The 26,374-nt window shown below is 40.3% G+C and overlaps 1 protein-coding gene across 3 annotated transcripts in view; it reads left to right on the forward strand.

The window, feature by feature from the left end:
• ELMO1 (engulfment and cell motility 1) overlaps nt 1-26,374 on the forward strand; it is a 315,174-nt gene that overhangs the window by 37,532 nt on the left and 251,268 nt on the right. For all 3 annotated transcript variants that reach the window (XM_017823374.1, XM_017823383.1, XM_017823392.1), the window contains one exon: nt 14,523-14,672. In XM_017823374.1, the coding sequence (XP_017678863.1) occupies nt 14,595-14,672 (78 nt within the window). In that variant the 5' untranslated portion in view covers nt 14,523-14,594. The remainder of the gene's footprint in view (nt 1-14,522; nt 14,673-26,374) is intronic.

A 26,374-nucleotide genomic window follows, 5' to 3' on the forward strand; every position in this document is an offset into this window, starting at 1 on the left:
GTACTTCCACTTCAGCAATTAAATGACTGAAAGCAAGGGCAGGAGAGAAGGAAGCCAGCAGCCTTGCATTAATTTCACTGTGTAAAACTACAGAGATTATTTGAGGCCGGAAAGAGGTAACTGTGACAGGACAGGGGGCTCTTCCTGTCATGTGTTTGCTGAAATTAGGGCAGTTGCCAGGAATGGCTGAACCAATGAGCCAGATGACAGACTATTTCTAAGTTGAGAACAGCTTAAACTTTCAGGACTCTACAACCAAAGCACACAGTTTTTTGCAAAGTCACACGTATCAAACAATGAAAGCCTGAGTAAAAGGGAGAACATGGTAAAGAGATGAGCAGTAGTTGCTTACTGGGCTGCTTCTGAATATTTGCATTTTGATTGGCTCCACGGACATTTGTGCGTCCCTACAGCATGTGCTGTGTGCTCTTTCAGTCTTAAATGAGTATAATGGTGATGCCTTTATTTTGCCTGAGAAATTAATTTCCCTTGCTGATTTGTTTTAAAGTATGTAGTCCACCTAGAAGTGTATTTATCATTTTGTGTTGGTAATGAATCTTTTAATTTGGCAGACTAAGAGAATTATTATATTTATTGGGCAATAAATATAGGCAAAAAAGTGTTTGCTCCTTTCTGTCCCATCCCAGAGTGCATATCTGGGATCCTTGTGAGAAGCCCTGTCTGATGCATAGCCACTCTGAAATGCTCAAAAAGAGAATGGACTGTTTCCAGCAGACTCTGAAGCTGCATCTTCCACTTCTGCCTCTCTGTTTTTTAATGGGAGGTGTTGTATTGAAACTAAGGATGGTAACAGGAAGTGGGTAAACCAGTCTCTACTTTCAGGGTCTTGAAGGCTGGGAAGAGTAAAATGCAGGAAGATCCAGGTGAGTAATCTGTCCAAGGACATGAATAAATAAGGCAGCTTCCCATTCTAGATAATCTGTGAGCCTGATTTAGATACAACCCCCTGTAGCCTCTAAATGCCTCTCAACTTCTCTGAAGAAGTGTGGTGCTCCATTTTATAGTTGATTGTTAGAGGCACAGAGGACCAAAGGGCAAGTACGTGGCCACACACAAAGCCTTTGAAGGAAAGAAAATTAAACACAAGTGTTCTTGGTTCCAAGTTTAACATCTTTGTCTTTGAAGCAGCTTCTCTGTTCATTTTTTGAAGCAAACTCTCTGCTCATTTAAACAGTGTGATTACTATATGTGGTAGAGAGTTCTCTTTAATCAGTGCTGTGGGGAACAAACTTGGCAGATATAAGGTCTATTTGCAGGTGAATTTTTTCAGTTTATTTTTTCTGTGGTCTGTGTCTTATACTAGCTGCTAATGATTACATTTCTCAATGACACCGAGGTCAAATAAGAATCTCGAGCTTTTGTGTCCTGAAGTTTGTTTTGCAAATACTAGAATACATTTTTCTTCTTGTTTAAATTGGGAGCATTAGATTTTGTCCTGGGCACTGATGTAGCATGTTTACCTATTGGCAGTGCTGCTTCAGAATTTACTTCAAGTGAGTTAATGTAATATTTTTTGGGTTTTTATGCCAGTCCTAGTCAAAATTGTTGGCATAGTGGGTGAGATCAACAAGGTAAGATGTTTGGGTGAAATACATCTAATTCTTTACACTCCAAGAAGAGAGCTTGTGAAGGTGGTGTGACTTGTGGGAATCTGCTCCAGAGTTTGGAGAATGGCACAGGTGAAAAGAAAACTTAAAAAAATCTTCAAAACCATTTTTTCCTTCATTCCTCATGTACACTGTTCTCTTAAGTTTTGCATGCACAGATCAAGAAGAACCAGTTGGCAACTGCATATTGTGGAGAACGTGTTTTTGTGAGCCCTACATATATCCTCCAAGCAAAGTAGAAGGAAGTTGCATCCAGCTCTGACAGAACAGCCGAACCCTCTGTTAGGTGTAAGGGACTGTAACTGAAATGGGACTCAAGTCTTGGTCTTCAGAGATGTGCAGTCCACTTACTTGTTACAGGGCAGGTTGTCTGGCAGCTTTGGAAATGGGCTGAAGCCTTTTCAGCCTCTTTCCTGATCATACTCCTTACTCCAGATTAAAAGCTTCTGGTGGGCTGTGTCTGTGGTTCTGTGAATGCAGCTCGAGGACTGCATCAGTGAGAAAAAATGAAGTATTCTTTCAGTAGCGATGCGCACTGCGGCTTTTTGGAAATGCTTTTACTTTTGGTGTAAAACCTGTGAATATTGCTTAATATAGCGTAAAATGAGAGTGGGTAAGCTCTGTGTTTGCTGTTGTCACCATGCTGCCAAACCTGTAAAGCTATGTTTCAGTAGAGTAGAAGCGTTTAACTGAAGGGCAAAAAGAGGACTCCATTGTATTTTAAAGCAATTAATATCTAAATCGCACTCGCTGATTGAACATTAGAGAGCTAATGATCTTGCCACAGAGTTATGTGTTTGGCTTTGTTTTACTATTGCCATTTTCACACAAAGGACTTTTCAGCCAGGTGTTAGCCCTCTAGGAAGTTCAAAATGGTCAACTTCAGTTGACAGCTTTATTTGGAAACAGTTCTGACATGTCAAACTGAACTAGACAGTTAACTGAACAGTGATTTGCCACCCCTCACCCCCAAGTGCAATGGGAAAATTTAATTTGGGAACACTGAAGTCTGAAAGGAAAAAGGATAAACAGTGGTTTCTCTCACAGGGGACTTGGTGAAGGGGTGTTACTTTGTATTTCTGAAGATACCAACTCTGGCAATCATCAGAGCACTGGAAATGTATTTGGATTTTATCCAAATGCTTTAATCTTTTAATGTCTGTTACAATTATAAAGGAGCTCATTGAGTTAATGAGACATACCGTAATGAACGTAGCAATTGCATACTTTTACATCATTCTTCCCCATGGCATTGAATCTCAGCTGTGTGCCAGGAACTTTGCACAGGTGAAGTAAATCCTTTTTTTTTGTCTCTGGACATACTTACACAATGGTTTAAGATGAGCGAGTTGTATTCCTGTTTTCATCTTTGGCCTTACACATTCCTTGTTGTGATCCTGATACTTGGGTGAGTGAGTGGTGAACGCATTCAAGGGGCTAATCTGTCTGAAAATGTGTCTTTGTTTTTGTTTTGTGGGTTAGTTTTTGGACCCTTCATCTCTCTGAACTAGCCGGCTGGACAAGTGCCAGTGCTGCACTGGGGAGAGGGAGGCAAAGCCATGGCATTGGGAAGCAGACACCAGATCTGCTGTGGAACTGGACTTTGCCATTCAGAAAGTTTTTTGGAGCAGAAAGATTTTATTTTACCAGAAAATGTAAGGATGGTGGCCCAGGATGATGTGTATGTATTACAATATTTTCAATATAAAGCAGTTACAAGGATCCATTTTTTTTTTGCTATATAATAAGTTAGAGGTATGCGTGTTATTATGCAGCAAAGGCATAGTGTCCTTTTGCCTGTTGCCACCAGCTTCTCCCTGCTCTATAGTTAGCATTTGTAAGTTTTTAGCAGGTAAAATACTTGGCAGTAACTCCTGTGTGGCATCAAAAGGGTATTAAATATTTGAGGCACTCTATTTGTTTTTAGGATAATAGAGTAAAGCATCACACAGCAAGTGCTGGTTCATTTTGAATGGGTGTTTTGATAGAAGTTGATTGAGTTGCAGCAGCAGTCAGTGACAATTGATGTTCTGGCTCCTGGGAAGAAAACTGCCACGAGTTGTCTTGCAGAATAATGTGGCTGGCACAATTCAGTCCTCAGTGCTTGTTGCTTGTCTGGATGCATGTATTGTGGGGAGGTTAAGCTCTCAGTTCGTTTATTAGCCAATTTGGAAACAGTGTGTGTTTTGCTCATTCTTGGCATAACTGTGCATGTTCCCAGCGAGGCTGGAGCAGGAGCTTCAACCAGAGCATGGCGATGGGGAAACACAGCTGTGCCATCATCAGCTTTTGACAGTGAGTATTAGCTCCAGTCGTCTGAGGAGTCTTAGAACACCTTTGAAATGATAGTTGCTTATGAGATACTTGGAGAAACAGATCATATGTACTACAAAGGTGACTTTTTAATTGATAATGACTTCTTACCTGAGCCGTGAAGTAAACATATTTGCTAAACTACATAGTATTTTTTATGAGTCAAGTTTCTTGTTGAAGTATTTCCACTTTTTTTCTGATAATAAGAACAGTAGACAATCATAGCACCTCTCTTTAGCTTTAGCTGCAGTTAACTGCTCTCCTCTCCTCCCCCCAATTTTTTTTTTTAATAGCTCAGCATAATAGCATAAATTAGATTCAGTGGGGGTTTCAGTTCACATGTGGATTGTAATTTCTGAGTGAACACATTGCCTGTCCTGCTGTCCCTGCTAAAAGGGAGAGACAGTAAGCTTTTCAACTGTTGTCCGCTGCTTAAACTGCATGACTCCCTAGAGCTTATGACTCAAACCAATAAAGGATGATGTTTACATCACTCTTTCCTCTTTCCCTGGGCCATGCAGATTTTAATGTTGAACAAAGTGTGCAGTAAAATTATGGGGTGACCACAAATTGTACCCAGTGCTTGAATGTCATGTATTAGACTGTAACACAAAAGCAATTTATGGTAGTTTTCCTGTCAGAAGTAAAGTTTCTTATTGATCTTTAAAATTTTAGTTCAAATTATGGAAGACTGGAGTGTTTTTTGAATGAGTGCTCTTGGATGCCACCTGGGAAGAGTTCTAGAGATTGTTCCTAAGTTGTAACCAGTGGCTGGTTTTAATATGTTTAGAGAATCTTATTTTGGCATAGAAGGCAACCTGCTACAAAGCAGCTCTTTTTGCTCATTGTGTGCACAGTTAATTACAGAAAGGCACAATATTTAAACACAGATGGGTAGGCTAGGACTTCAAGAGTGCTTAGGGACATTATATCAGTGCTCTCAGAGAATCACAGAATGGTTGAGGCTGGAAGGGGCTACTGGAAGTCATCTTGTCCAACCCGCCTGCTCAAGCAGGGTCATCTGCTACTCATGGTTTTATAATAGAGAGATGAGTAAGGGATAGTCTCATGTTAAACTACCCAGATCTCCTGTTACCAAGTGTCACATTTAACACAGTTTACCAAGCTTTATGCAGGACGAATCTCTCCTGAAAATGGGCTGGGTGAGCAGTGTTGGCGCTGCTAATACCTTGTAGTCAGGTTTCTTCCAAGGGGTTTCTTGCATCCCTCCAAAATACCATCCATGTTCTGGTTGTGTGAACCTGGACTTTACCTTGTACTTGGATTCTTCAGTATCTTTTTGCTTGTATTTTACCTTACAGTGATCTTATGGTTAGTCTGGCTGTATAATTGAAATGACTGCTCAGCTATGCAAGTTCCTCTTGATCTAGAATTACAAACAATGGTCCCAAGGTGCATGTCAGTATTGAAAGGGAGGGTGATGCCTCATTGGGATGTCCCCAGAACAGTGGTTCCAGGCTTGCAGGTACGCAGACTGAGCAGTACTCTGCAAAGCAGGGTGGCATCAGTGTTAAGGATGGGCATATGCACAATAGTTGTTTGGGGATGTGACTGTGCCTATGTTTGTTTCCTTAATATCTCTGTATTCCTGTTTCCAAACTGAGTTTAATGATGTCTGTTATAATGCTGGCTTAGTCTCAACAACTGATATTGTTTGGAGATACAATCTCTTTAATGCAGAATAGCTCAAATTATTCCACAAATGTTAGTTATAGACAAGGTCTCTAATATTAATTGTGCCATGCTTTTTTTTTTTTTCTTGGCCATTACTGCTTTTCCATTTGCTGTCTTGTTTTGTTGAATTTCCTCCAGAGAGCCACCACTGTGAAGTCCACAAGTGTTAAGGGCAAATTATTCTTTACGAATATGAGAGTGTAAGCTGGCAGAGAGTTAGGAGTCTGCAGGGGTGGATTCAGAGGCTGTATAGTGCTGAGAAGTCAGGAGAACGTGGGGTATTTTGACTGTTAGCTGTTTTGATGCACTGATTGCAGTAAGTATAAGAGAAACAGGGCTGGTAGGAACACCTCTGTAGATGGAGCTGCTTTCTGCTGCAAGATTTCTGACAGGTGGTTTCTTTCCTTCTCTTGTTTTTTGTCGTCTTTCTTAGTGTTATAGAATGTTCTGAGTTGGAGGGGACCCACAAGGACCACTGAGTCCAACTCCTGGCTCAGCACAGGACACCCCAAGAGTCACACCATGTGCCTGAGAGCATTGCCCAAACACTTCTTGAACTCAGACAGGCTTGGTGCTGACCACTTCCCTGGGAAGCCTGTTCCAGGGCGAAGAATCTTTTCCCAATCTCCAGCATAAAAACCTCCCCTGACTCAGCTTCATGCTGTGCCCTCAGGCCCTGTCACTGATCCCCAGAAGGAAGACATTACTGCCTACCCTCCGCTTCCCTTTGTGAGGAAGCTGCTGACTATGATGATGAGGTCTCCCCTCAGCCTCCTCCAGGCTCAAAAAGCCAAGTGACCTCACCTGCTCCTCATATGAATTCCCCTCTAGACCCTTAACCATCTTCATGGCCCTCCTTTGGATGCTTTCTAGGAGCTTTATTATCCTTCTTACATTATGACAGCCAAAACTGCTCATCTTTGAAGAGCAGTATCAGTGCCTGACAAAAGGCTGGTGTCTTCAAAATTTTTGTGCCCTCCTCAGATTCATAAGTGATATCCACCCTTTCTTTTGCTGTTTCTCTTACTTATAATGAACATTAGGCTCTGCTTATTTGCTGTGGAATAGCAATATGGCTCTTTTCCATGGGGTTTTTCTATGCAGAATGGTTACTTTAGAAAATAATTCTGTTTGTTTCAACCTTCAACATCCTGTCTAAGCCATCAGTTCACTTGTTATTTCCTCTAGCATTCACAGTCTCTGTTGCCTTCTCTTCCTCCATTTGATGACTAACTTCCTGGCAGTTCCATTAGCTACTCTGCAAGTAAGCATTGATAGGTAAAATTTCTCTTTGTTTTTTATACTGCTGCTTCATCTTCCTTCCAGCAGGAAGTTTAGGGCTTTTTCTAACTTTGAGCTTATCTTCTTGTGTCTGTTATCTCCTTTGGGATATAGTCGGTCATCATTTTCTTGATTCGACCTCTGCTGAAGCAAGGCAGTAAAGTGTTACCATCTTGACTCAAGATGCTCTTTTGTGTGTCCCTTCTAGCCCACTGACTTATACAAATGCCAAGAAAGTTCAAAGTACCATAGCCAGATCATGCTAGTAGTAAAAAAGAGGACTGCAACTTTTTGTTATTTCTTTACAATCCTTAATTGAATTTTATTCAACATTCACAGCACTTTTGATGAACTTTCTCTGAACTTTCTTTTCAGCTGTTTTCAACTACCCTGTAATAAAGCTATTTCGTTTCCAGTTACATTTGACTCCTTTGGAGTGTGCTTAGCTTAAACATTAAAAAGCACCACCCCTTTCCCTTCATCCCCCAAACAAAAAAAAAATTGTCTCCATCCTCTTGAGCAGTAATATTTTGCATTGCTTTATTTTGTTGTTTCACTGTGTCGATTTCCTTCTTTCATTCTTTCTGCTCTCCAACTTCCTATGCTGAAATCTTTAATTCTTTCCTTACAACTCTTAAGAAGAGCAGCACTACTGGCTGAAATTGAGGCTTCATCTCTTCCCCATTACTTCACTCCTACCTGTCAGGTTGTGTGAGGCTACCTTTAGAGCTAGGAAGAGAAAATTTTATTCAGCTGGATTTTTGATGCTTGCTTCAGTTTAGAAACATTTGGAGTACAACCCACTGATGAGAAACAACATCAAATGAAGCAGCAAGCCCTGATAAACTGTGAAAAGTTTAAGTAGATTCTAATGTTGGTATTCAGAGTAGCGTTTAATTTTGTTTCTATGCTTGATACCTGCCATGGTCTTCAGATTTCATATGCTAGGTAGGTACTCAGCATCTTTGAAAAATCATGCACTTTTTTGTGAAGCCTTAGCTCTTTCACTTCTGGGCTTTTGGTGTGGGGGTTGTGTTGGTGCATTTTGGTTTTGTGTTGGGTGTTTTGTGAGTTAGTTTATTATAACAACAACAGCAGCAACAACAACAACAATAATAATAATAATTTCTTTTAACTGGAATTGTCTTTTGAATACTTGAGTTTGATACTTTCCTTATCTGTAGTTCAAAGACCTCACATATAAAGGTCTTTAGTGAACAGAGCATCTTTCTGTATGGTATATGAGTGTTAATTAAATTCCCACAAAGGTTCAAATAAAAACTTGAATAATGAAAACTAAGTTTTCAGTCCTCTTCTGAATTATAGACATGTAACTAAAAGTTCCTTAGTAAAAGGAGAATGATCTTCCTAGAAGCAGGGGAGTACAAGTTAAAGTACCTGAGTTTTTCTGGTATGCTTCAATATGTGCTTTAGAAGCAAGACCAGACAGTCTGCTTGCTTATATTCTCAGTACATGCAGTCTGATGTGTTTTCTTTTGAAATACCTGTTAAAGGCTTTTTTGCTCTCTAGTTTTGAAGAGTACTTTTTTTGAGAGTGGGCTCGCCTGTCAATGACAGTACAGCCTTAATCACATAAAATGCTTCCTAAGAAGAGGAACAAGATGACTGCAGGAAAGAGAAAACGCTTAGAATGAAATTGTGAAGAAAGGTTATGGGTATATGGGAATGAGATAGGTGACAACCATATGATTATTAGCTCTGCTTCCTGAACAGCTTTACTGGTGGCAAAAACTGTTCTGTTCTGTACATTTTACTGCCATATTCCTAAAATCTCCTCCAATATTTGGTTTCCAGGTATTTTGGAGAGGAAAAGTCTTGTATTTAAACTTGAAGGATCCAAAGTTCATTTTATAATAATATTAAATGGTGCTTTCCTGAGCTAATGATGCATTATTGATCAGCAGGTTGAGGGTTCAACATCAAAAAAATAATCCTGTTGGGAAGCTGATGGACCATTCTGAACAATGGAAGTCTGTTGAGTGGAGTCATGTTTTCCTGCAGTGTTGGTGGCTGCTGCAGAGGGGGTAGCAACCCCCTGGGTTGCCTGCTCTCTGAGATCACTGCATTTTTTCCATCTCTTACTAGAGTACAGCTCATAGCTCCTGTACAGCTTTATCTTCCATTTGTGTCAGAGCATCTGTAGATTTTATTGACATGGGTCTGCTGGGCCTTTGACTTCTGCCTAGTTCAGGGGCGAATAGCGCTGAACAGGCAACAAAAGGGAAAAAGGCAGCATGAAAGCCTTTTTATGTACACAAAGTGTACATCCAGCCCCCTGGCTTCTGTGCCCTGTTTTTATTTCTTGCAGAGATGGTAGAGCATGTTTACATCTCCTTAGACTCAGCTGTTCAGTCATGCAGTTTAACTCCAAAAATAACTCTCTTGGGGGATATTAATCCAGCAGTGGATTATCTTTCTAAAATCGTTAATCAGACTTGGTCCCCGAGGGACCTTCCAGCTGAACTTGCCACTTAGTTTCTGTTTGCTGGGGCCGCGGGAGCTGAGGGGAGGAAGCTGATGAGGTTTGACAAGAAGTGGTTACTTACGTAAGGTGCTGAGGGGAGGGACCCGTGCCTCTCCTGCTGTGGGACCCTGCATGCCCAGCTGAGGGCTCAATTCCCTGCCAGCACCTGCTGTGCCCTGCTTTGTCCTATCACCGTTATTGCCCTCACTTCCCTTCGCCTTGAGGAAACGCTATGGAAAAATCTGCCTGTGAGGGGGGCAGGGCGAGGTGGGGGGAAAATCTGTGCCAGCTCCAGGTGATTCCCATGTATGCTGCCTTTTGTCCAGGAAGGAGAAACACGTGCTTTGTTTTATTAAATTCTCAAGTGCACTTGGTGTTCCTTCGGTTACTTTTTGATCATTAATTTTCTTACTCAAGCTGCTCATGAAATGACCTGGCCTGCTCTTTGAATATTACATTTCTTCTGTAAAAGAAGAAATAAGCTGTTTTAGTCTTCTGTTTTCATATACTAGTAGAGCTGCAAGTCACATATCTCCTGTTAGCTTTGCATTTTTTTCCAGTCTGAAGAGTAAGAATAGAGTTTATTTCTTAAGAGACGTGCTCTGATAGCTTTAAATTATTTAAAGTACTTTGAGATCTTTGTATGGAAAGTGCCAAGGAAATTGTAAAACAAGTTTAAAGAAAAAAAAAAAAGAAAAAGGAAGATTTCCACTGAGAACTAATTTAATACACGAATAAAATCCTGTTTTCCCCATGCAATGCATAGGTAGAAAAGGAAAATTCAATATATTTTATGCTGAATGAATCCCTCAGAGCCAGGCAGGTAAACTGAGAGCTTGCATGTCTGTGCTGATGCATTTTTACTTTAAATCTAATATACTTTGATCTCCAGCTTCACTGTTTGTTACTCTGACTTAGTAGACCACTGCAAGCACTTCATAGCATAGTTGAAATGCATATATATAGTATATGTGGTAATAACAATAAATCACCAAATTCGCACTTTAATAGGCTAATCTGTCATAGTTCTGCAATACCACATGATGGAAGAAAGTGTGCTCAAGTGGTAGACATGTTTTGATTGTGGGGTTTTTTTCCCTGAAATTATAAAATAGTGTGCTTTTGAGCATGTAAGTTGTTTAAACACCCTCCTGGTTACAGCTCCTTGCATGCCTTAGGAAAAACAGTGGGAATTTGCCTTCCTTTTTCTCAGACCCTTTCCTCCCCTTCATACACTTGTGCCTGCATATGCATCCTCTTGCCTTCAGATTCTGCCTTGAAAATAAATATTTTAAAAATGAGTTGCAAAGTTGCTCTTACATGTCAGTGCTTCTCAGTTCCTACTGGGAGAGAAAAAGGAATTGCACTTGAGAAAACTCCATAACTAGACCCTTTAGTGACATCCCTATCCTTTTTACTGCTTGCCTGCTGCTGGCATAATGAAAAGCTATTGAAATCAGTTCTAGTTCTTCATTCATGTAATGAAAATTGCTTACTAAATTGGAAGCATATCACACCAGGGTGTGTGCCTTCCTTATTTTAGTGGGCAGTGTCTAGCACACTGTGTACCACTGGCATAAATAGTAGGTAATTTTGAATTGTCAGCACCTACATGAATAGTAGGTAATTTTGAATTGCAGAATTTTCTTTGCAATAAAAATTTTGTGATGACAGCTAAACATCTATTTTGGCCTTAAAAAAACCCAAAAAGAATATTTGCTTCTGGCATTGCTACATAGGTAGAAGGAAACTAAATTATCTTATGAATCCAATGTAGGATCCAGAAGATTATGAACTAAGACAGAAAAAGTCAGCACATTTGACTAGGATGTCCACAGAGAAACAGAAAGAAAGTAATGATTTTATCTGCTTTTCAGCATTCAGACCACATTGTTATCTTTGAGTTGGTTTTCTGGTGGGAAAAGTGGAAGTACACCCATTTGTATTAGTTAAAGATCTGTCACTTAGCTTTGTGTTTTATGACTGTATAAGCATACATGTAGTAATAATTATAATTATGTAGGAGATCTGTGCTAGCCTACGTTAAAACTAGTCACACTGAAATTGTCTTCTGCATGCTGTGGCAGACTTCTCTTGTGCCTTGCTTTGGAATGTAAATGCTTATTTTCCATAGCTGAATTTGATTAACTTACCATCAACCTACCTTGACTCTTCTTTCTTAAACCTTTCCTCCTACGTAACTTTTTAAGATTGCCCACAATTCACTAAAGTAAAACGAGGAGGTTTAATGCCCTCATTTGTATGGGAAAATGGAAGTTTCCTGCAAATTTATTGCTGTGTAATGTTGTTTTGTTTTTGTACTTATGGCCAGTGATCATGAATCAGTGTTTTTTTTCCAGCATTTATTGTGAGCTTTGGAGTTAGTGAACCTCCAAGGGAAGGCATTGGGCCGCAAGATAACTTTTCTTTGCCTCTTGCAGTGAGAGATGACAGTGCTTCAGACTGATTCCCTGTCTCCTAGTCAAAAGAAACTCTTTGCCCATGCACTAGGTGGATTCTCTGTTTTTTATAGGTCTTCCTTCTATCTTGTTAGGTGTGTGGCCTACAGATGATTTTTTTTTCATTAAAACTGTAGAAGAAACATGATGGGGGAAAATAAAACTTGTTGAAAATAAGGGCTTACTCATCTGAAGCTATCCTCAGTCAAGTTTGTCTGGCAGGAGCTGCTGCTGCTGCCCTTTTGTGTTGTGGCCAGTAAACTCAGGCCGTGGCAGAGGCTTCCAGCATCCCTACTGCCAAGGATGGAGTGCCAAGCCAAGGAATGCAGGGAGAAACCTGTTGGTAGGCATTTAGTCAGACAGCTGCAGGTGGTTTAATACCAAAATGACAGCAAACTGAGACTACCAAGGATTGCACTGCTGAGGAGGTGGGAAACAGCATCACTGTGAGTTTGGGAGCAGAAGGTGCCAAAGTCTGTTTCAATTGACTGTCAAGGTGGATTAACAGCCCATTGGTGCGAACAAATCTCTCTTTTCCTCCCTTCTTCCATGTTGTACCACCTCTGGGAAGCTGTTAGACTTGAACGTGGTAAAAACCAGATGACCGAAAATACTTTTTTCTGGTGGTTGGCTGAGGCAGTGTTTTGTGCAGTGAGGGGAGTACTGGTGGGATCTGGAAATGGTGGGTGCGTGATTTGTCAGGGGAGAAACAGTGAGAGCTTTGCATCATCTAAGGCTCTACAGTGTAAAAGGCAGCCAAAAGTAAGTGTCTGTCTCTTCTTCTTAATGACCAGCAAGCCAGCTGCATGCTTTAATTGTGTTTATTCCTGGTTCCTGAAACATCTACCAAATGTAGACAATATCACAGTGTTTCTTAATCACATTGTTTAGTCTTTCAAGGCACTTCCTGCAATCCAGTCTTATTTATAGACCATCCATTGTCTTATTTACTGCCTTGTGCTTTGCTCTGTGGTGATGTGCGATCCTGTCAGCGTCAGAACTGCCATTGTTGGAAATAAATTGCTGGAGTGTTAAAGTTCACAAATTGCTTTTATAGTATGTGCTAAGAACCCTATGTAGAATGTAGCAGGGCTTGCAGACTCAGGACTGAGTCTTTTCAGAGCAGACCAGAGGCACGCAAGAAAAAAGGAAACGCAGAGCCGTATATGTGAAGGCTGGATGAACTCCAACTTCGAAAAGTAGTATGAGACAAAGGTACAACATTTCTTCATAAAGGGATGATTTCATGATTTTGTTCAGGCTGATGTTCAGATAGAAGTTCATGCTTCTGCAGTTGAATAAAGATTGTTACACTGGGTTAGTTGAAGCAGCAACTGAAGGTGGTCAGAGCCTTTTCTTACCTGTACCTGTTTGTGGCTTTTGGATGTCTGGTATACTCAGCCAGCTCCTCTCCTTGCCTTAGCTTTTTCAAAGGGTCTATGTGCAAGCATGTGTCCATGCTTTCACCACTTCCTTCTCTTTTTCTGCTAAGAGGAAGTGGGGCTGCGCCTCTGGGGATTTCTGCAGATTCTGTTGTTTTGTCATGTGTGATGGCACTTTGCTGGGTCTCAGCAGAGTATGCAGGAAGCGCCACGGTTGGCATGGAGGGCTACGCAAAGCAAGCAGGAACCTCCCTGTCTGCAGCAGGGTGCATGGGTTGCTGTGTCTGAGAATTGCAGAGCTTTGCTACTAGAGAGAGTGTCCTGCTACCACTGAGCTGGGAGAGGGGTGCAGGTTTGTTTGCAAGCCCAGCGAGGTGCTACACCCTCTTGAAAAACATTTGTTGTTGTTGTTGTTGTGAGGTTACAAACTTTGATGAGTCAAAGGAGACAGAACTTGGTGAATCAAAAAAGACAGAACTTAAATTCTGCAAAACCTGAGGATTTAGTTCTTCCCCTTTCCTCTCCTTCCCCTAGGTTCACAGCCTGCACTATTTGACATGAAATCCTGTACATACTTATATTATTGCAGAACTATGACGTCTTATGTAGCTGATTATATCACTGTGAATGCATACTATATCCTTGTGTATTCACGTGTCTGAGATGTACCACAGAGAAGTATTTGTATATGGGTATCTCTGGATCCGTTAGGTGAGGATGTGTCTGTGTATATATATGTGGAAACTGCTGTGTGTTCTGCCTTCTTCCTGACATACTGGTTGCTATAGTGCAGTGATCTATTTGTGAACACCCAGAGGATCATTGCTATAGTTAAAAGAAACAGTGTTTCCTGGCCATAACTTCCTGGGCAATCTCTTTGCCTGGAGCACCAGCATTAACTGATTTGGTCACATTCCCTGGGACTCCAGGAGTGACACTGTAACAGGAGCTTCCTCTAGTTTGTCACTTTTTCCCACCAGTGTATTAAATAATATTTAAAAATAGTTTTTCTATTTAAATCTAATGCATGCCTATTATTCACCGTACATTTCAGTGCTTCAGCCATCTTTCTAACAGACTGTCGAGCTGTGCAGTGTGTCGTGGCATTGTGTCCTGTGTTTGCTTCTCTAATATGTGCCATTCTTCCACTCTTGCACATACATACACACATACATTTTCATTCACCTGCCCAGCCAGGGGTAATGTAGGAGGCTGAAGTGGCAGCGCTGGAGTTCTGTCTGAACTGCCGTATTATTCTTTTTTTTTTTCCTCCCTGCAGGTGTGAATGAGAGAGACTCTCTGCAGTATTTAGTGTCCAGTTGTACTGGCTCCGGTGAACAGCAGCGTCGCAATGCCCCCTCCTGCTGATATAGTGAAGGTGGCGATCGAGTGGCCAGGTGCCTTCCCCAAGTTAATGGAAATAGATCAAGTAAGTGCCTGTGTACGTATGTTCAGCTGCCCCTGTGCATAAATAAGCTCCTCTCTGCATGTTTATGTCTCTGCTTTTCTGTTTACTTCCATGCACAAGTATTTTTTCTGTGAGTGCATGTGGGGTGGAAGGCATTTTTTGTAAGGGGTGTAACCATCTTCCTCTCTTACTACTTAATGGTTTTGATGTGTTTAGCTGGTTTCTTAATTTACTTTTTCTTTTAGAACAGCTGCTTAAATAAGGCATTTTCTGCTTGCGTGACCCACTTAACACTTTTGTGCCTTAGTTTGTTCAACTGTAAAATTGTGGTAATGTTGTTACCTCTGGGTGGAAAGTCTTCAAATTTCTAGTCAGTGCTTTGCACTTGGAGTAGAATCATACTGAATGGCTGCAGCAAGTGCAGATTTTGGAACTTCAGTAGTAGTGCACAGTGAGCAGGAGAATCTTTGCTGTTCCATACAGAAATCTGAGGGGTTATTCTGTTTAGCTGGTTAGTTCTAATGCAATGGCCCCATAGACTGATTATATTCAGTGTACAGAAGTTAACAAATTCAAAATTTTGAATTAAAAACTCTTTTTAGGAAATTAGATGTGGGGGGGAAACAAACCAAATCAAGTTATACAAGTGCTGTGTTTTATATTCTGGACTTGGCTGAGATTTTTTTGTGGCAAGTGTATTAAAAGGAACCTCTTTAATATTTAACAGCTTACCGATAACATTTTGAAACCCTACAGCGTTACCTGTTTAGAATTATTATTACTTCTGTAAATATTATTCTGAGTTAAAAAAAGCATTTCATAATGTGTTTTAGGCCCTAGTGTGTCTGGGGACTTAGTATATTATAAAGTTCTATTGGAGAGGAGAGCATTTGAATTCACACTGAAAATGTTTTACTGTAATGGGTTCATAATTTCTTCATGCAGTGCAATCAGTTTCACTTATAGTTAACTATTTTGTGGCACATGCCTGGGAAATTCCTATGTGAAATTTGGAGAATCACGGTACTAGAGGAGAGCTGGAATAACAGCAGTCCAATTTTTAGCAGTCTGAAAGCCCCATTAGAGGAAAAGGGAGTTCCCAAGTGAAATCAAACTTTGTAGTTTGATTTTTTGACCTGCCAAGGTTTTCCATTTTCATTTGCTGAAATTTTTCAGTAGGCAAGGTAGAAATCTTTTGCCTTCTGGAGCGAAGAATGCTTTGCTTTTTCCTTCTTATATAGCAAATGGTAGACACTGCACACTGTGTTCAGGAAAAGAGGCATGTTAGTCATGATGAACCAAGTACAGTGGGAACAAAACTGAACAAATATTATGCAGTCTCCTTCCAAACAGCAGCAAAATAATACCAAAGTGATTGGTTTTAATTTACAAAATAGCTTAAAGGAACTCTCATAAAACCCTCATACCTTATCTGAAATATTAGCTTACTTTCCTGAAACCTTCATTTTACTTTTATTATGTAAGACTTAGAGGAGACAAGAAAGATCAGTGCTGACGTATATTGGGTAGAACTGTTCAACACAACCTGCAAGTTGTCTGCAAGCCACTTTTTGGGGAGGAGAGGAAGAGTGAGAGCAAGTTTGAAAGGTAGAAGACTAACAGCAGCCTTCTCCTGATGCAGAGGGAAATGAAGGAATGAAGTTTGAGGGTGACATTCCTCACCTTTCTGACATGGAATGATGGGAAAGAAACATGCCTTCCTACTACCCACACACACAAACACATTTACCTTTTCAAGGTTGGGAGCAATGTGGGAATGAACCCTGAAAACATATAGGGTGATACATGCTTCTAAGCACACAGCTCTGCTTTTGATTCACTTAATGCTAACTTTTCCCCAATCTGTTTCCTTTAAAACATCTATTCAGTTGAAGAGCTGTAGTGGAGGAGATGATTCATACCTCAGATGGCTAGCTGTTGGAGATGATAAAGGGGAGGAGAGAAAAGGAAGGCAGAAAAGAGAAATGACTTACCCATTGACCAGACACTGCAGCCAGTGCCTGTCTCCCAGGTGGGATCTGCTCATTTAACCACCACTTAACATATATTCAGAAAATTCTAAAAGCTTTGCCATACCAGTTTCCTCCCTCTCTGATCCCTTACCAAGAAGAAAAACAATATTTAAAAGAACAGCACTATATTATAATTTTTAAAAGAGCAAAAAAAAACCCTCACCTTGCATGATGCAACTTCTTTATCTTTCAGGGTACTAAGGGTATTCCAGAAATTGAAGTACAAATGCCATATAAGAGATCAGAAGAAAATCTGGGAGTTTTTTTGGGTTGCTTGTTGCATATACTGGGAAGCACTTATTTATATTCTGTTGCACTTTATCCCAGTTTACCTGCTGTGTATATACATGTTTTGCTTAGCAATGAAAAGAATATTTTCAAAGTGAGGAAATGTCACCGTGAAACCTGAGCAATTGACAGTGGGATAGTGGAAGATGCTGGGCCTGAAAAGAACTCATGAGTGTTTTTTCCTCCACATGTTATTAAATTTTACATTAAAAACCTCCTCTTCAGATGCATGACTTCTGACAATCTGGTCTTCAGGAGGCACAGGGCTTTTTCAAGTTGAGGCTTCTCACTAAATATCTATAGGTTTGTCAGTCTGGGTTCATCGATGATGGTTTTAACTTTAATCATACAAAATTAGTCTCAGTTAGAGAGATTCTATGCCAGAAAAACTAATATATAATTAAGTGCCTTTTGGAAGCTGTGCCTGCTTCCAGTGAATGAGAAAAAAGGTTTTCTGCTCATTCATTACCATGTACTATTTGATGTCAGGGTTTTACAACTGCTTTTTTTTCCTGGAAAGTTGCTTTAAACAAGGAGGGCAAAACTGCCTATTGTTTATTACTCTCTCTCTCTCTCTTGCCAGGTGGAGACTAATTAAGTTTCAGTAAACCTAGCAGCTGGCTGATACCTTTATGCATTAAAACTGATTTTAAATCATGTGCAAGCTTATGTACTTTTGTGCTTTCTCCTTGAGAGAGTTGATTGAATACAGTTACTCTCTTCTACAATACTTGTTTTGGTTTGGTTTTTTGTTTGTTTGTTTGTTTGTTTTTTAAATTTGGTTTCCTTCCCACTTCCACCATTTTCCTCAATTATAAATTTGAAAAATAGCATCTAGACTCTTCCCCCCTGCATAAATCTGTACTAACAGTATTAAAACTGTGGTCTAAATTAATTTTTAATGAAAAGATTTGATTACGACTTTAAGACCTGGGTATAGGGGTGATCTTTCACTCTTAAGTCTTCCTGTTGTGTAAAGGGAGGAATAGAAATGAGTTGGTGTCTGAATTTGCATCCGGATCTTATTGTGGACTTTTTAGGGATGCAGTCTGGGGAAGAAATGAATGGTAGATGCTGACTGTCTGTTGCCTTTTTCTCCCAGTCTTCTGGCTAATTATTCTCGAAGATGTTAAAAGTAGGGCTGCACAGGCTCTGTACAGGTGAACCAGGATGCTGGCTAGTCTATTCTGTCTTCTCTTTGTTTGTCCTGGAAATAGCCATTTCATAAGAGGATGTTATTTCTTGTGTTCCCATGAAAAATTGCATGCTTTAATTTGTGCCCACTATGTATAACTCATTCTTAGCTGTTGAGGTTTTTTTTACAGCACAGATTATTTTAGGTAAACCAGTGCTAGTTTTAGGTTACCTGAATACTTTGTAGATTTAGAGTTTCACTGTTCCTGCTGCAGGGGAATCAGCTTCCACGAGAGGCACAAAATGGATATTTGAGGACAATATCTATTTTGGCTTATCCCATTTAAATCCACTCTTGTATGTTAACACAAGTTGTAATAAAACCTGATTTCTCTAAGCACTGGGATGAACTTCCTCAGCATTGGAGGTAAACAACTGTTTCTACAGAAAGGAACAGTTTATGATTACACTTGGCCATACAGTCTCTTCCTCCAGGTTTACTTTTACCTATAAGGTCATTAAACATGGATTAAATTAGCAGATGTGAATCTTTCTGCTAGCAAAAAAAAAAACCTGTGTTTTCTTTTCAAAGCACAAACCTGTTACAGTGGGCAAAATTTACAGGAGTACTCTCATATGATAATTTCATGTTAATACAAGTGCAGCACATGGGAGGAACCACAGGCTGCTTTACATTTATGTTCTGTCTAATGTTTAGATTTAGTCAGCAATTTTATCTTTCAAGAGTGTCTTTCAAGGAATCTCTTCTGGTTGTTTTTTATTTCTTTATAGAAGTTATTGTACCTCATCATCATCATGGCTAGGCTTCGCGAACGAAGATCTGGGAAGGGCTCTACCCAGATTTGTTACAAGCGCGCTGGTGGCTAAAAAGGCCAATGCGACATAGACAAGTCTGGTTGCAAAAGGCACAGCAGAAAGACTCCTTAGGTGGTATATTCTGCAAGAAACGATTCTTTCTCCATTGTCTTTTCTCCTCGAGAGTGATCCTGCGTGCGTTCTCAAAGGAAGCAGCGTTATAGATGGTGTGTCTCCAGGCCTCCCAATTGGAGGCCAGAGTAGACCAGTTATGGTGATCAATATGGTCGAGGCTGAGATGTTTCAGGGAGTCCTTGTATCTTCTCTTCAGGGCTCCTCTCTTGCGGCAGCCAGTGGCAAGTTCACCATAGAGCAGGATCTTAGGGAGGCGGTGGTCCTTCATCCTTGGGACGTGCCCTGCCCAACACAGCTGTGTTCTCAGCAACATGGCCTCAATAGTTGTGACTGCTGCTTATTCTAGAACAGACGTATTAGTTGCATAATCTGACCAGTGGATGTTTAGGATTGTACAGAGGCAGCGTTGATGGAAGCGTTCTAGGAGTCACAGGTGGTGGCGGTAGATGACCCATGATTCGGATCCATATAAAAGAACAGACAACACAATGGCTCTGTAAACACCGATCTTGGTACTTTTCTTCAAGTGTTTATTTCGCCAGACTCTTTCATGGAGTCTTCCAAAAGCACTATATGCCTTTGCTAACCTGTTGTCTATCTCTCCGTCAATCTTACTGTCCGAGGAGAGGAGGCTACCTAGGTAATTAAACTGTTGGACTGATTTGAGCTCTGATTGGCTAATGGTGATATGGGGATGATGGAAGACTTCCTGAGGTGCCAGTTGAAAGAGAACTTCTGTCTTCTTTAAGCTGACTTCCAGCCCAAAGAGCTCAGCAGCGTCTGCAAAGCAGGATGTTAAACACTGCAGAGCTGCTTCTGTGTGGGCAACAAGGGCAGCGTCATCAGCATAAAGCAACTCCCAGACAAGATGATTTAAGGTCTTAGTGTGAGCCTTCAGTCACCTTAGATTGAATAGACTTCCATCAGTACGGTAACGAATGTAGATACCGTCCTGATCATCGAGGTCTGCTGTGGCTCTTTGGAGCATCATGCTGAAGAAGATTGTGAATAGGGTTGGAGCGAGAACACAGCCTTGTTTCACACCACTGGTTATTAGAAAGGTCTCAGAAAGTGCATTGCCGTATCTGACTTGGCCATGCTGATCCTCATGAAGTAAGATGATCATTTTAAGGAACTTGGAGCATTGTACTTCACTGCTTATTAAAAGAACACCAATAAGGCTTTGTTTCTTTTAAGGGGAACTTTCAGACCTAAATCTGGACCCTTGGGCATTGTTAATTGATTTAGAACAGTGTTTCTCAAACTGTGAGGAGAAATGTAGTTCAAAAAGGATTGTGAAATTCTTAATTAGAGAAAAGAAAGTGGCACTTCGCTTCTGCCATGTGTGTAGAGTAAGAATAGCTGGTTTCTGCAAGTGCTGTCACTAGTAATAGCAGTGTACTGATACAAACCTAGCATCACAAGTTTAAACATATACAATATTAGTGAGCACCAGCATCATTCAAGTGGTGAAGAAGAAAGGGATATTGATGTCTCGCTGTACCGTAAAGTGTTGCTCCCTGTGCTTCATTATGGCTCCAGACTCTGACTCCCACAAAATTAAAGGGTTTAGTGCTGAGAGGATGAAGGAAGAGAGGGTCTTTTGTCTCTTTCCCACAAACTTGAAAATTTTTATGAACTCTTACCCAGAAAGTGTAATGGTGCTGCAGTAACTGTAACTAGTAATGCTTTTTGGTATGAATATTGTTAAGATTTCCGATGTTATTGCACATCCTGAGTTTAAAGTAGTTAAGGGAAACGTCAGTGCCTTTACCAGCTTACAAGATCTCAGCTATTTGAAGAGAGAGGACTATGAAGTAGCTTGCGGGGAGAGAAAAAAAAATTAAAAAAAAAAATCTTACACTGACTTAAAAAAGTGTTCCTTGCTTGGATTTGCTAGCAGCAGCTCCTTTCCGTCAGATTGAAGAAGAGAGTTAGTGCTTGAGTTCAGCCGCTGCAGCTGTATCTCAGCCATTCTGAAGGAGGATATTGGTTGCTGCTGATGGAGGACTTACTCAAAGATAGATGAGCCAAAAGGTGGTTACCTATTCAAAAAGAATTGAAAAACACTCAGGTAGCTTAAGCCAATTTGCTTAAGGTAAGGCTTACATAAAATCAACTTTTAGGTGCTAAACAGATGCTAACAATCATCAAATGAGTTTTATTTCTCCTTGTACCTGTCATATTTCAGCTTGACAAAATCAAAGATGAAACTGTTCAAGCAGATGCTAATTGGCATATAAAACATAGTGAAAATATTTGATAGTTTTCTAGTACTTGCAATTTTGTTACCATCAGGGATTATTAATAGAATTGGTAAGGAAATTGTACTCAATATCTTAATGTGTTTTTTTTTTTTTCATTTTCTTTGTTGGACTAATGAAAGGTCTCAATTTTTTTTTTTATTTATTTTTTAGAAGCTGTTCAACAGCAAGAATAACCTTGGAAACAATAATTCAGACATTTTAGTGCTTTGGACATAATTCAGTGCACTAACACACTTGTATAGTGCTTTGTTAACATCATATACCAATTATTGTTAAAAGCAATAGATTTTGGAAAATATAATTTCTTTTCTTACAGAACTGTGGCGTTGGAGTATTCATCATTAGACCTCCAGTTCTTTGATGTGGTGGCAGCCAGCCATCCTGGATAAAAAGGGCTATGTTATTGTCACATTTAACATTTTATTAGTCTGTCTTGTCCAAAGCCATTTTCCCACTGATTGGTTGGAGTCTTTCAAGACTGTGAACTTGTGTCCTGTGGTGTGTGGCTGGAACCTCATCACTGAAAAATACATAAAAATTCTGTCTTACTAATTCTATTTAATACAGATACTGCAGCAAAGCTTAATAGGTGGAAGAGGAAATAGCTGTGGAGAAGGGTTAGAAATTGTAAAAGGGAGGGGCAAATAATTAGAAATATTTAGTGAATTGCAGTCTGATGGATACAATTTATGCTTTCTACTTGGTGCTATTTTCTAGGTTAAGAAATTTAAATGCAGTAGACAGTAAAATATATATATTTTGTTGTTAAATAGATGTGCAAGTAGAGCCAGGTTATACTTAAAGTCCTGTAGAAATAGTGTCCCAGTGTTCCTGATCTCCAACATAAAGGAAGTTCAGGAAATAATATTTTAGGAAAGAGATAAAACACTTTGTTAATTCTGTCCTTGATTTTTGTGGGCTTGTGGGGTTTTTTTGGTTGGTTGGTTTTGGGTTTGGTTTGGTTTGTCTCTTTTTTTTCTTCCTGTCTCTGATTTTGCTAGCTCTATAGTGCTAGCCAGAACCTCCCCATTGGAGCCTGAATTTTACTGCCTTCAACTGATGGCATTTTCAAGATGAAGGCTAAACATGACTTTAAGATTGTTGCATCCATAAATTTTTTTAAGAATCAGCAGGTGTCTCATCTCTTAAGTTAATTCTGCTGTATCTAAAGGAAATGTGTAATGACCAGATTCCTGGAGTTATGCACCAATGAATTAATTCACATTCTGGCCAGCTGGAGTATCCAGGTGCACTTTAGGATTCACTTGTAGTCTCCTTATAGAAATCCAAGATTGTAGTACAAGAGAAACTAATACTACAAATCCCATTATATAAATTTTTTGTGGCTTCATTTAGAAATTTCTACCCTGATAGGACAGCAGTGTGTCAATAATGAGCTGTAGATTTGGGATTTCTTCATTCAGTCTTCAGAGATGTTCTCTCTTAGTAGGTTGTGTGAAGAACCACATCTTAAAGCCGTGGTTTGTATTTTAAACTGTATTTTAGCTGTATTTCAATATGTGGTGCAAGTATATTGCGTGCAAACATGCTGTAACCCACAGCTGAAGATCCGTAGGTGCTTTGTAACTTTTCAGTACTCTTGACTGGGAGTTTTTGGTGTCCCTATTTATATTTGAGGAAACAGGAAATGTTATGGCTTGTTAGGACACTGGATGAGGAGTAAGAACTATCTGTAAAATTCTGTTTGGTTTTTTTTTTTTGTTTGTTTGTTTGGGTGTTTTGTTTATTTGAGATTTTTTGTTAATACTGTTATATTTTGCTACTTCCTTGTTGTACGGTCACTGTAACATACTAAACATATGACCTGTGAGTCAATCCTTAGATCTGGTGAAATGCTGACTTAGGAGTGAGGATCTCTTTGGAGGTGAGAAGAGAGTAACTGAGGAAGCTGCAGCTGAGAGTGAAGTGGGAGAGGACATGAATACCTGGGCTTCCCTGAGTCTTGTGCTCTCTGCAGAACCCCAACTGCTATATTTATACCAAAATGTTGCTACTGACGTAGCAAACACTTTAAGAGCTATGAACTAAGCTGACAAAAGCTCTCTCCCATCAGCAGCTGCACTTGTTGAGGATTTTGCCGGTTGACTCTGGGGTGTGAATGTTTCCTGCCCTGGGTTGTGATGCTGCACTGACAAAACTGCATGTTGTTGACCAGACCTTGGCTGGGTTTTATGGTATCTGTTACTACAGCATTGAGGTGTCCCTGTTCTCAGGTATTCACTCTCTCTGGCACTCCCCTGAGTTAGGGAAATCCTCTCCTTTGTCTTTTACAGATGCTTGATGATTGATTAACAAGTCTGGTCTAACCAAAACTCCATTGTAGTCAATGGAGAGAGGTGATTCCTAAAGTTTAGAGCAGGATGAGGAGGCTGGAATCCAAAGCACTCCAGTACTTCCACCTTACAGAAGACCTTGCCTCTTACACCGTGAGAAACCAGTGAAGTAGTGAGTGAAGGATCCAGGTGTCCTGGCATCTGTTGTTTCCAATGGACAGTCCTACTTCTAATTCTGTGGGCTCTTGTCCATGACAGTAACAGACAAAGCCTCCGCTGATTGTGAAAAGGTGTTTTTCTGTTTTTTTTTGTAACCATTAAAAAGACTTTTGCACTGAAGGATTTGTTAGTAGAATGATAGCATTAATTATAAGACAAAATGGTATGTTTACTGGCTTGAAATTCTGTTTTTTGACAGAGGCATAGATACCTTTTTTTTTTTTCCTTAATGCTGAGTGTTTCCCACTAACAGATGTGCTGCATCTGCTCTTTTTTTTTCTTTTTCTTTTTTTTTTTTTTTTTTTTGGTGATAGGCTTGAAGATAGCAAGGGCTAAGTGTTTTCTTGTTACTTCTGTGGTTAAAAGGTGTCAGATGGGGAGAGTGGTGTCCCAGTCATGATCCAAAAAACCCAGAAACTACAACCCAACAAACAAACTTTAAAGAAAGAAAAAGCAATGAATCTCTCTTAGCCATGTGGAAAGGAAAGGTATTCATACTTGGCCTAAAATAAACCTATATACAATTTTCTGGTATAGCACAATCAGAGTATATCAGAAGTGCATATACAATACAGGTTTCTGCCCAGATTTAGGCTTCTGTCCTGTTTGCAGTTTGCCATTGCACATACACACACACTTGCTATTTGATCTAGAAGTGCTTTAAATCCAAGTTGGTATACTGGTGGCTTGAACTGGACCTAGGGCTTGGTCAGCACCAGCATGCTGGATATTCTTTGCTTTCCTTTGCTCATCCCGTGACTTCTCCGGAACAAAACAGTGGCCTGGACTCACCTAGCCTACACTCTGGCACGCCTGTGCTTTGTACTTCCTGGTGACTGGTTCCCTATGGGTCCTCCATAGGTATAGGCATGAAAGGATGAAACTGGTGAGGAAACTGAAGTGGGAAATCTCAGTCTCTGTTCTGCAAGTTACTTTAGAAGTGCTACCAAATATTGCAAAAGTAACACGAGCGGGTACTCAAGAAGACAGAGTTAGGGATCTGTGTGCATCTTAGAACACAAAACTTGTAGACATGGTGTGAGACACAGGTGAGCACAGAAGGAGTGACTAGGTATTACTGCATGGTGAATGTCATTAGGGGTACAGCTAGCCAGCATCTCGGACACCTGTGCTAACCAGTCAATGCACATAAACCTTTACCAGGTGCATAAATTCACATTAGCTCCAGTGCTGCCGATGCTCTGTATCATTGTCAGGATTCTCCCCTTTTATGCAGATCAGCAAGTTGCAAGGCCATAATGCCCCGTTGTCATTTCCCACTTGATTTCAGCTATTAATTTAATACCTACACTAGGAAAATAATTTTGTACTAACCAATGTGTTCAGTGCAGATACTGTTATAAGTCAGCTGAAGAGGTCATCTCCTGTAGGGAGCACAAGGTTTACTTTGATCTGTTTTATTTTGTGCATTAAAGCTACAGTCTGGTCTTCTTAGAGCTTTAAATGAGCATCTCAGCATGTGTAAAAGCACACTTCATTCACACTAGTCTAGGAGAGGACATGGAGACAAAAAGTAAAACAAAACCAAAATATGCTAGCACAAAAAATTTCTGTGAAGGAAAATCTCTGAAATATTTTTGGGCTGATTGTAAGGAATTCTGTGAAGTACATTGACTAATAAGGTACATTTGACTTTTTGGAACTGTAAATGCAGCAGAGATATGTAATTTTCCTTATACGTAATTTTATTAAGATTAAGGTAACAAAGCCTTCAAATCTGTTCTCTTTAACATCAGGCAAATATTTAGAGCCGGGGGGGGGGGGGGGGAGGGAAATGTCTTTGAACGGCCTGCCAAGTGGATGTACTCTGCAGAGAATGGAGATGGACTTTTACCTCATTTTTCATGGTTCAAAAAGAAAACAAGGAAATATAACAGCTCACTTTTCTTTGTCTTCTAGTACTGCTACATTCCTATACATGCAGTAAACAGTCGGGTCCATTCACTGCTACCCAAACATAGTTATGTGTTTTGCAGCTTTCACTAGCAGGACTGCGAAAGGGATTCTGGAGGTGGCTGTGAGCTGGCTGGGAAGGGGCCGCGGGAGGTGGTCGCTCATCCGCCTGTCACTCCCAGAGCGAAGAAGGGTTTTATTGGCAAGGAGGCCTGGCTGTGCGCAGGCAGGGTGGCAGGACTGCTGCTGCTGTCAGCTCGGAGTGCTGCCGGCCCAGAGTCTTCCCACAGCCTGTGCTTGCCAACCAGGCTCTTCCTGGGTGATGGCAGAGGGAATCATAGCAGCCACTGCCTGCTTTCAGTGTCATCCCACTTGCAGCTGTGCACAGCGTGCTACTGACAATTTATCTGCCTGGTAGAGAAGCGGAAAGAGTTTTGTCTGGAGACTTACGTGTAGAGGGAGTGCAGCCCAAGGCATTATTAAGAGCAGCAGCTTATTAGCATTGCAGTGGTATTTATTTTACATTTATTAATTTGTAAAGTGTTATCAGATCACTAATTGCAAATTCTGTATCCCAGAAGAGTTCCACCTTTTTTATCCTGTTGATTTTTCTCATCAGGACT

Source organism: Lepidothrix coronata, unplaced genomic scaffold, assembly GCF_001604755.1.
Source record: "Lepidothrix coronata isolate B3197 unplaced genomic scaffold, Lepidothrix_coronata-1.0 Scaffold3, whole genome shotgun sequence".
Lineage (NCBI taxonomy): Eukaryota > Metazoa > Chordata > Aves > Passeriformes > Pipridae > Lepidothrix > Lepidothrix coronata.